We start from the raw sequence: 12,621 nt of genomic DNA on the forward strand, positions 1-12,621 counted from the left end.
CAAGAGAATTGTCCATTGTTATTATTATACCTTAATTTATTCAATACCAATAAAAAAAAAAAATAGTAGATGTATCAAAATCAAATAAATAAAACCTGAATCATAAACTCACCACTCCAATTCCCTCAAAAGCAAATATGGCTGTTCCAAAGAAGAAGGGAAACTTCCGCCATGTGGAGGCATATGGCAGGCTTCTGGGATCACTCACATCCTACGGAAAGAGATACAGTTTCACATGACTATAATTGCAGTCTTTCTTTCTAGTATAAAGGCTGAAATATGCATACACACTTACAGGAACAATATATTTAAAGATCAAATGTCAGGCTCAGACGTACCAGCCACCCACAGCCTTCACAATTTGATGCATAGAAAAATGACTCCAATCTGATTTGGTGGCTTCATGCAATATCAGAGAGCTTGCATGCACAGACTTGTATCAGTCGTGCACAATGAGCATTTCTGACTACAAAAGTGGATATATGAGATTGAAATAATATGAAAGTATGAAATAAAACCGGAATCGCGATATGGCTTAATGCGATTATCAAATCACAAAGACTGATTTATTTCAATTAAATGTATTTGCTTGAACTGTGTTCATTTACACGTGGACAGCTTATGACCTGGGCCCGTATATATATATATATATATATATATATATATATATATATATATATATAGAGCCTCTGAGAATTACTCGCAAGAACACTGCTAAGAATTGTAAAGAGTAAACAAAATTCTTGGCTCAAAGCTGCTCTTAAAAGTTAGTTATCAAGCATCTCAGTCGTAATTTAAGTGAAGTGTAGGACTAAAGCTTAGTCTTAGAGATGATTCACGACACACTGCTGTGCCACAAACAGGATTTTGGATGACGACATTGGCATGGACCAATCACTGAATAGATTTTCTTATTTAAGAATATTCTCAGATAAATTCACATTGAATGGTGAAATTCCTAAGAGGAGTTAACATTCAGCACACATTTGACAATAAATCATTTTCAAGAGAATACATTGATATTCACATTGGAAATTAAAGATAAACACCTTTTCCAACATGTCTTACACATTTTAAACCAGTGCGCTGTTCACTGATATAGCCTAGATTTAATGATTTAAAATCATATTTCATATTTGTGTTTACATAATATAATGTTATTTTATAATTTCATCTATGTTGATTATATGAAAAGTGAACAGCATGAGTAAGACAGGATCATAAGATGGGCCAGACATGATTTTGACCACTTTATTAAGTTTTGTTTTTGAGAGAAAAACTTGAGACATCTCGAGCTGTCTTAAATAACTGGGTAAGTAAATTTCATGAATTCAATCAGTGTTGGGGTAATGCATTACCATTAACGTAATCAGATTACTTTTTTCAAGTAACTAGAAAAGGACATTCAAGCTATTTTTAGGCATCAAGAATTTTTTTCAAAGAAAAAACACTTAAATATGTAATTTTGGTGATCAAAGATGAGTTTTAAGTGTTAAAATGATTGACTACAGGGGGACTTTAAATACTTTATTTTACAGTAAGATATTACAATAGTTATATTTCTTATTTTAATAGTTTATTTAATAATAATATTTTTTTAAATTTAATTGTCATATTGCTATATAACAACAACAAACCTGGAGCTTAAAAAAAAACATTTTAAATTGCAATTATCATATCGCAATTAGATTCTTTCCCCCAGAATCATGCAGCCTCAGCACACACGCACACTTACGTGGAGTATATATGTGAAGATCAGGATGAGGCTGATGGCCATACAGAGGTTGGCGATGGCGGAGAGCACGGCCATGTTCCGCAGGTCCCTGATGAAGGTCAGCACGATGATGAAGGGAAGGAGGAAGACCATGTAGAGCCGCAGATCCAGCCCCGCAGCAGAAGGAGTGTCTGGGGACACGGCGCCCTCCTCTGAGCTATTGGGGTATAATGGCACGGTCTCCGCGGAAGAGTTCGGACGAGCTCCTTCCATCACCTGTACAAGAACACACTGAGCTTTGACATAATTCCAAACAAAAATGTGATTGGCTGTTAAGTTTAAAGCCAGATTCTGTCGGGCTGCTGATGGTCTTCATTCTGGAAATGTGTTTTTCCATTCGTTTTCATTTGCTCTGGCTCCATCATATAGTGAAGATCTGCTTATCTATGGAGAAAATGAAACTTGGGTGCACTACTGTCGCACATACCTGTTTAATGTTCTCAGCCAGGAACACAAAATAAACGCTACAGAAGCCCAGCTGGGTCAAAACCAGGAAGAAATTCACCAGGTGCCTGTAAAAGATAATAATAATAATATGTGATCAGAGACATGAATCAGGTGCAACAATGGTCAATTATACAGTTTATCGGGTTAGAGAAAAAAAATATTTGACTGAAGCAACTGACCCATAAGAATCAAGTATTCCAGAGAGACATCAGACATGTACTTCATTTTTGTTAATTTTTTAAGGGATAGTTAAATTAAAGGGATAGTTCACCTAAAAATGGAAACTATTAAAAAAACTTTTTTTTTAAATCGAAATAAAAGGAGAAATAAGACTAAATATCTTGGCAGCTAATTGTAATAACGTCAAGTTGAAGTGCTAGAATTACTAACTAAAATACAAATAAATTATTTAGAAATATATATATAAAAAAAAATGTAGTTACTATAAATTTAACAAATTTAAATAAAATATAAAAAGTAAAATGATAAAGTTAAAGGTATGTAAAAAAAAAAAAAAAAAAAAAAACTCTAAATGGAAATTGTCATAATTTACTCAACCTCATGTTGTTCGAAACCCATATGACTTCCTTTTTTCAAAATTACATGAAAGGGGGACATTTAAAGACTACAATCTTTTCCGTGCAATTGCCATGAATAAAACCTAAAGATTTCAAGCTTCGAAAAACACGAAAAGCACCATTAAAGTGTCACAAAAAATAGTGAGGCGATTTCAAGCTGTTCCAAAAAAACAATCATATGGGGTTGTAAACACATAAGGGTGTGTAAATAAGGACAGAAGTTTCTGTTATATATACACTATAAGATACATAAAATGTTATTAAAATATTTATTCAATCAATATTATTATTAATAATTGCAATATTATTATTACTTTTTTTTATTAGCAGTAGTATTGTTAGTTTTATTTTTCAGTATGCATGATATTATCTCTCAACAATGACAATACGAGGCACCATTTCCCAGAAAAAGACAGATCTTTTTAAGATTCAGGGCACAAGATTTCTCTCTGTGTGTGTGGGACATCAGATCTGAAAACACCACTGCAGGCACCGTCCTGTCTCTCTCTGCACTCTAATGAGTGTATTCATTCCAGCACAGACGTTTGCCCTCTTGCCATCCCCCTCTCTCTCTCACATATGCACACAAGTGGGGTGTAAGGCTGTCATGCCAATGAACTGCATGATGGGATAGCTCACCTCCCAAAATGAGCACCTTTCCTGAGGCACTGGGAGGAACTGGTCTCCATGGCAACGGCAACCGTTTCGCTGTAACCGAGGGGGGAACGCTTAAACCTGTGAGAGAACATGCAGGAATGAGACAGACAAAACAGGAAAATATTCTTGAAGAGCAAAGCAGTGCAGAAAACAAAACAGCTTTTTGTGTAATTCTAGGGTGGAAAATAATGAGGTCAAAACACTTTTCATCATACGTGATTTTTATATTTTATGTGGTTGTTGTTTTTGTTGTTGGAGTAACTCGACTCAACTTTGGGGACAAAATTGACCCCCAAAGCTAAATCTAACAATACTTCCCTGGTGATGTCCTCAAAAAGAAAAAGAAAAAGATTCATATTTTTATTTTAAAGATTCATATTTATATTGTAATAATTTCACAGTTAATCCAAATTCATGTAGAAACAACAAAGACGGTATATTTTAAATACTTGATCTAACAGGTAGAAAAATACACAGAAATTTAATAAAGTTATCAAACACTTTAGTCTTCACTGCATGAATCATCATTTAAATATATCCTTATTAATGCTAGAAAAGTTATTGTCAAGAGCAGTGAGTGCTTTTATCTTTGTCTTTGCTTTAAATTAATAACAGACAGAAACTGGTTTATTAGGCTACTGTCACTTTAAGATCTGACACACATCCTATGGCCTCACAACTCTTTACGGTCATTTAAGACTTTATGTAACTCAATATAATAATATATTTATGTAATTCAAGACTATGCTTACGAGGATACTCGACAAAGCGGGCAATTTGGCCTAATTTTGTGTTTTTGTCGGTTCAAGTGCGAAAGAGAAAATGTGGTCGGCACGTTGTCTGAAGTGGCTTTCTGTGCGCACGAGTCGTGTGTGTGTGTCACACAGACAGAGCGCCAGTACAGATTTAAGTTCTTTTTTTTTGTGCATCTTATCACGCTTGAATGATTTAATAGCAATTGAATGAGTGATAGTGCGATTATATACTGTATAGTGTGACTTATATACTTTGCATATGTGTGTATATCCTCGGCAGTACATCGATGAAGCTGAAGTAGAACTGTAATACTGGCACACTTTGTAAAAAACACCCTGCCCACATGTGACTGATGCAGTATTCTGTCGCTTCCTGTACTCAGACCCGAGGGAGAGCCCTTTTAACGCGTTTAAAGCTGGAATGCATGCAAGAAGTTTTTTAAAGTGTGAACACACCGACAGATACTCAGACATGTTTATACGCTAGCAGCTGCTACATTCAGAATACAGAATATGTACGCTTCAAATGTATGCACACTTCTAATTTTACAAACAACCCAAGCCTCTCACGTTTATATGAATACCTAATGAGATTGGTTTTTAGGTCGCCCCTTCCATTGTGGAATAATTCAAATGCCACACGTGGTCATGGGAATCACTTTATCCCAGAGCGCCGCTGTCAAAAGCTCACTGCACGCACACTTGCTTTGGTTTTCCATCACCACCAGTATCAGAATCAAACATCCGTTTACAATTTCAGAACAATTTCAAAGAAAAGGGGGACATATCTCACATGTGCTCCAGCAGAGGGCCACAATCATCTAAAAGTCACCTTTGGTCACCTGAAATGAGCAATGCTTTATCTTAAGTCTTAGATGAACATCTGCTATGTGTGAAATTAATATTTCGGGGGTTATTTTTGTCTATTGACCTGGTTAAGTAAAGACTGGCAGGAAGTAAAGGCCCATTTACATCAAGAACAAGGCGATATCTATAAAGTATAATTAAACTATAACAATACTATTAGCATCCACACAACGCACAATATTGTTTACAGTCAACTCTGTTAGAGAGCTACATATGGCAATTAATCTGTTCAATATAACTCACCTGTTCAGTAATAAAAACACTATCTCTATTACAACATTTCAAATCCCTCAGTTCTCGCCATCTCTTAAAAGCTAATGTTGATTCTTGTTTTATTACGAGCTCTGTCTCGTTCTCTTTTTGTCAGCAGACTCTCCTCTATTCAGCGTTTGTTTAAAACAGGTGATTCCCCGGAGGTTGGAGATTTATCTGCTCCATTTCTTGTGCCAGACAAAATTACGGAGGACGCTGGATTGTCAACAGTAGCAAAAGTGTTGGGGTAAGGCGCGTGGCAGAAAGTTGACGCAAAACGACCCGGAGTTCGAATCTGCCTTTTGACGAAATCGCTTTACTCCCTTTTCCCATCGTATATCAGATCGGAAAGGCCTTTATTTTCAATAAAACAATGAAGAAAATATTCTAAAAGTGGAAATAAAGGGTGTAAGGTGTGTTTATCGGTTAGGGGTAGGTGTAAGGAGGGCTTTATTGTCCCAATAAGGCGGCATCCGTTTAATAATTTTAATAAATATAATTATTTACACGCCATGTTATTATTGCATACCGTTTACTGTACAACAACACTGAGGTACAAACAGTATATGCCACTATTTTTAAGTATAATTATCATTAACTACTTTTTACACTTATTGTAAAGAAAATACTGCTATTTTTACATAGTGTTTCATAGTGATAGATTGTAAGAAAATATGCTTTTGTCATTTAGTGTAAATAGAATCTAGTTGATATTTACACATTTGCAAATAATATAATAAATAAAACCAATAAATTAAACAAAATTTCAATCAAATGAAATCAGTATCAACAAAAGCCATTTTTGGTCTGCAGTGGCACAAGCTGCATCTAGATGCATTTATATACCGTTTAATGCTGCTCAGAGGTGGCATGAATGCAATTAAAATGGCGTAAATAATGTTATGAGATAATGTTTTTGGGGAAAAAAAAAATTGTTTAATATGATGGTACGAAGTGATACTTTTAAAAATTAAACAAAGCTACACTGTGTAACTTTTTAAGTTGATTCTTAGCAAAAAACACTTTGTTCTATCAAAAGTATATGTGCTCATTCAAGTGTAATTACTTCCACCAACTAATCAAGTATTCTCGTAAGCGTAAAATCTGCCATTTATAATACATACGAGCGAGTCACTCGAATTGTTGCGCCTCCATCTTGAAAATACAGTCGCCAAAGAGGGACATACCTGGAAATTCAAGCTTCGCCTTTCGCGCTTTACTCTCAGTGACACCGTGACGAATGCGAGGGGGAGATTACTCGCGACCGCCGGCAGATTTGAAAGGTTGCTGAAGATGGAGGATCACGCCTATTTTCGAGGACATGTAGCAGAGTCGCCAAGGAAGCGAAAGAGAGAATTAAAACGTCAACGCGACAGGCAAATCAGCAAGACCAAAGTCAATACTGGAGTAACTTTTCCCAGATGGAAAGAGCTCATGAGGAGCAAAGATTTTAAAACGGACGGCGAAGTTGCCTGCTTTCTTCTCGACAGGTAATTCAGCCTATTTGTGTAAATTCGAAGTTTTATAGTTGCTTGTCTAACCATAGCATGGCTGTGCATAACGCCAGAACGACCTCTAGTATAACTTGCGTTACTGTTCCTCGCGTCAATGGTGAAAAAGTATTGTTTACCTTGTAACATAAATCTGTGCTGTGACGGATCACAGGTGATGAATAGTTTTAAAGGCGCAAATTTTGCGAAGTCGAACTGGAAACCATGTTAATCTTGGAATAATACGGCCACCGTAGGAGTTAAACCACCCTCGAAATTGAAAGGGACAGAAACTAATATTCACTGGGTAGTCATATACAATTTCACCACTAGATGGGGGAAAATATCACACAGTGTAGCTTTAAACCGCCAGTAGGTGGCGGTCTTAATGAATGATTAATTCATTCAGTAACGAAGCAAGTGGCTGTATTTATGAATTCATTGAATCTTCCGATTCGTTCAAAGCCACAGATTCGTTCACAAAATAATTATGTTGCAAAATAAAGCAAAAAATACTGACAATACGGCTTAAAATGAACATCAGTTCAGCAAACAAAAAGGTAATATTAAGTTGTATAAAATCAGTCACATTTGCAATCGTGTGGATATTAGGGAAAAATTCTTGATTGTATAATTTATCATCAACATTGAAAACCTAAACTCACATGTATCGAGGAGAGTTTGAGTCTTATTCGATCTCTATTCACATTCTGTCTATATTTGTTATTATACTTCATGCTAGTAAGTGCTAAATCCGCACTTTTTACAAAGGTACATTATCAAGAACAGCAATAATGTAGTGTGATTTGCTGAGGCAGCAGACTCTGCACACAACCAAGGCCGCATTAATGCACGGGCTTACCTGGGCTGAAGCCCAGGGGCCTCCCAAGTTCAGGGGCCTCCCATGTTCAAGTTCATGATGAGCTGAAAAGGTCATATTGTTTGTCAATCACTCTAATCGCACGTTACATGTCTGCTGATTGAGTGACCCACATGGCCCCATAAGCCCCGTTCACACAGCCAGCGATTTTGTCACTGTATGTCGCTAGTCTCTATACTGTGAAGTCGCTTGTGGCCGTTGGTAGTGCTGTCGCTCTAATGTTATTGGTAGACTGCTCGTCTGGCCACATCTATACAAAACACCATCACAAGTGATACAACTATATCATTTTAATTTGACTAGGAATTAGGCTCAAAAGAAACAGTATGCTGTTTGGAGGGTGTTTTTATATCACCACACAGCAGTGTTCAGTGGATTAAATAATTTACTAGATTAACGATCGATCAATCTACAAATTAAACTCACTCATACTGTCATAAATTACTAAAACGTCATCCGAATTTTCTTGTCCCTAAGTCAACATAATGCAGGGGAAACTGTAAAATGAACTGCAGCAGTGCTAAACTTGCATCATAAAACTACAACACTCGAACTATAAATGTATGAATTAAACTCACTGAGACTGTCGACAGTTTCTATTCCATGCATCATTTTATTATACCGTATCCATGTTTGTGGTTAGTTACAGTCAAATCATATAAAACAGTGAAATCGCCCTTAAACTCTTGTCTTGCCTGCACTGCACTCGAGACGGCGACAGTCCACTGAAAGGCTTCTTTCCTATTGGTTGTCGCTCGCGAAAATCGCTTCTCATTCGCATAAGTTGAAATTTAGTTGCTGTGTGTGGTTGTTAAATAAAGTGTCTTGTGTTTATGCTCAAGTAAGCTCAGTGATATGTTAATAACAATATTATGGTGTTTTCAGGCTCAAAGAGGGAAAACTCACTGTTGTAGGTCTCGAAAGAAACTAATGCATTTTGTGATGTAGATTACCTAGGTACAACACTTTTTTAAAATGAGACTATAAATCGAGGGGATGGGGGGCCTACAAAACCTCTCAGCCCCGGGGCCTAACATTAGGTTAAGGCGGCTCTGACGCAACCTATCATATGCACGCTGCTTGTGCGGGTGCAGTCAGTAAATTGATTGGATGTCATGTATTTGACCTTTTACGGCACTACCATTTTCCCATTTTTACACTAGAGACAGCATTTTACCTGTTAGAAAATACATGCTCGGTTTTATGTTATTAAAACCGAGGCAAAACTCAGCATTTTGTTTGCTTACTCCAGTTTAGGAACCACTGAACTACACCTTAAATCATGCCAGGACTTAGGGATGGGCGTATTGATATGAAGTATCGATATATCGATACTCAAATAAAAATATCGATATTACAGTGTGTTATTTTGTTTATTTGACAAGAAATTTAATGCGAACAATATGCATTGAATTGGATGAATAACCTATGTTAGTGAATAATTGTGTGGTAGAACTATTTTCCTGCTCATCTGAACACGCAAATGCTACAAGTCAGAACAAATCAATCACAGAGAGCGTTCACACACTGCTGGCATTCAAACAGGGCTGCGTTTGCCAAAAGCATTAAGAAACTATTGATGCTTTTGGGAAACGCAGCCCAGAACAATGCTTAACAGAAGACAGAAAAACATCTTGGGCCCTATCTTGACCCCAGTGCAATTGACTTTGTACACCGACGCATGTATCATTCCTATTTTGCACCAGCGCAAAGCGGACTTTTCCCTCCACAGACGCACGGCGGTAAACTAAGAAATGCATTTGCGCTCCCGGGGGCGGTTCAGCGCAAAGAGGAGGCGTGTTCCGGCGCAAACGTTCCCTGGTGCTATTTTGCAGGTTTAGAAAACAATTCCACCACAGACCAGGAAAAACCTAGTCAAAAGTCAGTGGCGCCACGCGTTGTGCATGTTATTCATATACTATTTTAAGGGCGCATGCTTGGCCATAATCAATATAGCGTGTGCACAACGCGCATGCACTTTGATTCTCTCATCTACACAGAAGCAGCAGTTCCCATTTTTGCAAATCATACATTATTACAATAGATAGATAGATAGATAGATAGATAGATAGACAGTTTATTATAAAAGCATAAATCTAGCTTACACATTTACCCAAATTATCATACGCCTGTTTAACTGAAGTTAATTTGGGTGTGTTTCTCCATCCCCAATGTCACTTCTCTGTGTTTTACGGCCCTGACGAGAACGTTGGTCCTCGGCTATGAACCGCTGCTGCCGTGCGTCTGGCAAATCCGCCGTTATAATAGCAATCCGCCATGGAACAAGCGCGCCTGCTCTTAAAGGGAATGTGAGATGTCGCTCTGATTGGTTTATTTCACGTTACGCCCAAACCACACCGATGAGTAATGAAGCTACTTCAGACTAGGGATCGGCATGATTAATCGACGATCGATAATTGATCGTTAAGAATTTTGTCGATCACGTTAATTTGTTATCGATTAATCTAATGCATTTTTTTTTATCTAATGCAGGTTGCGTTGCGTAGTGTGAGTCTTGAAGCAATTAAATGAATTTCACTGTGTGGCAGCAATTCAACATTTTACCACCCGGGGGCAATATTTGACACCATACTCGGTTATCTGTGATCTTCCGTTTTGATTTCAAAATAATCATGAAGAGGTCACGGTGAAGTGTGGCGTGGGACCATTTTGATTTAAAAAGCGAAATAGTTCACTGCATGATGTACCACTTAAATAAAGTGCATCCGACCCTGGTCGGTGGCGGTGCATCCTGCTCTCAGTCTCAACCTAGCATCAAGTCGGCGTTAGCACGGACTCGGAGCTGTGATGCACAACGAGCAGAGAAAATTACCCAAGGGATCTGCAAGTTCATTGAGATGGATATTCTGCCCTTAAGTATTGTTGAGGGCAATGGTTTTCAAGAACTGATACATTTATTGGAACCAGCATATCAAATTCCATCACGACGTACCATCACTAGACTGGTAGAAACTCACTACGAAGAACGAAAGCAGCAGCTGTTAAAAGAATTGAGCAAAGCTGAGAGAGTTGCTCTAACTACAGACTGCTGGACCGCTTTAACAGCTGAGAGCTACATCACCATAGCCTGCAGCTACATCAGTGATGACCGGCAAATGAACTCAGCGGTCCTGCTCACAGAAAGCCTGCCAGGCCGGCATACAGCTGACCACCTCGCTGAGAAAATGAATGGAGCTGTAGAGCAGTGGGGACTTGAAGGCCGAGCTATTGCATGCGTTCATGACAACGCGGCCAATATTGTAGCAGCCAACAGTCCCACCAGAGTGCCCTGGATTTCCGTTGCCTGCTTTGCACACACCCTCCAGTTGGCCATAAATGACAGATTTGCACTGTATCTTTATCGGGTAATATCAGCGGCTAGTAAACTCGTTAGCCACTTTAATCACAGCACTACAGCAACCAAAGGGCTGCAAAAGAAACAGGAGCAAATGGGCCTCGCAACTCACCGGCTTACCCAGTCGTGTAAAACACGGTGGAACTCCGTGTGTGAGATGTTTGATCGGCTGGTGGAGCAGCGGTGGGCTGTTGTTGCTGTGCTGTCGGACCGAACCGTGACCAAGCTTCAAGATGCCAGGATCCTGGAGTTGAAGGATGAGTACTGGCAGCTGATGGAGGACAAACAGCCCGTGCTGTCAGCACTTAAATGTGCCACCACGGTTATGTCTGCAGAGAAAGACGTCTCCATCTCGAACACTTATCCCGTCACCTTCGGCCTCATCAATATCCACCTCATGCGCAGTGAAGGAGACGGGCCCAGACTCATCGAATTCAAGACAAAACTGCGTTCCTCTCTCATCCAACGAATGAATGTAAGCTAAACTTTTTATCTTAGTTTACATATACATAATTACATGGATACTTTCCTGTTATCTGCGTGTTACCTTTTTAGATTTAAGCAGTAAGCCCCTCGAAGAATAAAACTGTTACTCCATAAAAATATTTTAATATTTATTTTATTCATTAAATAAATAATAAAAATATAACGTTATTATAACACATGTATTCGTTTATTCGTTACCTATTTAGATTTAAGCAATAAGCCCCGCAAAGAATAAAACTGTTACTCCATAAAAATATTCATTTTAATATTTATTTTATTCATAAAATAAATAAAACTATAACGTTATTATTACACATTTATTCGTTAGTTCGTTACCTATTTAAATTTAAGTAATAAGCCCCGCGAAGAATAAAACTGTTACTCTTACTCCATAAAAATATAAATTTTAATATTTATTTTATGAATAAAATAAACAAAAAAAAAATACAACGTTTTCTGATTATTGATTCCCCATCATGTATTTATACAGATTGAGGCTGGTGAGTTTGTCATTCGCCCCCATGATCTCATCAATGCTGGACCCTCGTCACAAACACCTGGGCTTTCTTACACCAACACAGAGACTGGCTGCTAATGTGAAACTGGTTGAACTGGGAGAGGCGGCGGGGACCGATAGGGCGGCTATCCAACAGGCTGGGGGAGTCGAGGCTGCGTTGTCTGACACGGACGAGGGTAGCGCAAACACTGAAGTCGCGACCTCCCAGTCATCTGCTATGGCACAACTCCTTGGGGATCACTATACCACTCAATGTGAGGCTGGTATTGAAGCAGAACTTCAGAACTTTCTGAGGGAGACTCCTCCACCCCTGAATTGCACACCTACAGACTGGTGGAAAGTGAACGGAATAAGGTTCCCCGCGCTGGCCAAGTTAGCGCGGAGGTACCTGTGCATCCCAGCAACGTCAGTCCCCTCAGAGCGGGTGTTTTCGGCGGCTGGACTGACAGTCCCCAGGTTGCGGTCGCGTCTGACCCCAGATCATGTCAACATGCTCTTGTTTCTCAACAAAAATCAGTAGACTGGTGCAGAAGTTGTATGCGATTGGGAGTTACTAAAGTTAG

The 12,621-nt window shown here is 38.6% G+C and overlaps 1 protein-coding gene across 1 annotated transcript in view; it reads right to left on the bottom strand.

The window, feature by feature from the left end:
• slc36a4 (solute carrier family 36 member 4) overlaps positions 1-12,621 on the bottom strand; it is a 33,197-nt gene that overhangs the window by 15,886 nt on the left and 4,690 nt on the right. Inside the window, exons 6-9 of the mRNA XM_079885841.1 lie at positions 3,439-3,534; positions 2,202-2,286; positions 1,736-1,990; positions 113-211 (exon numbers count right to left, since the gene is read on the bottom strand). Coding sequence (XP_079741967.1) covers positions 113-211; positions 1,736-1,990; positions 2,202-2,286; positions 3,439-3,534 — 535 coding nt within the window. The remainder of the gene's footprint in view (positions 1-112; positions 212-1,735; positions 1,991-2,201; positions 2,287-3,438; positions 3,535-12,621) is intronic.

Source organism: Squalius cephalus (genome assembly GCF_949319135.1).
Source record: "Squalius cephalus genome assembly, chromosome: 11".
Taxonomy (NCBI): domain Eukaryota; kingdom Metazoa; phylum Chordata; class Actinopteri; order Cypriniformes; family Leuciscidae; genus Squalius; species Squalius cephalus.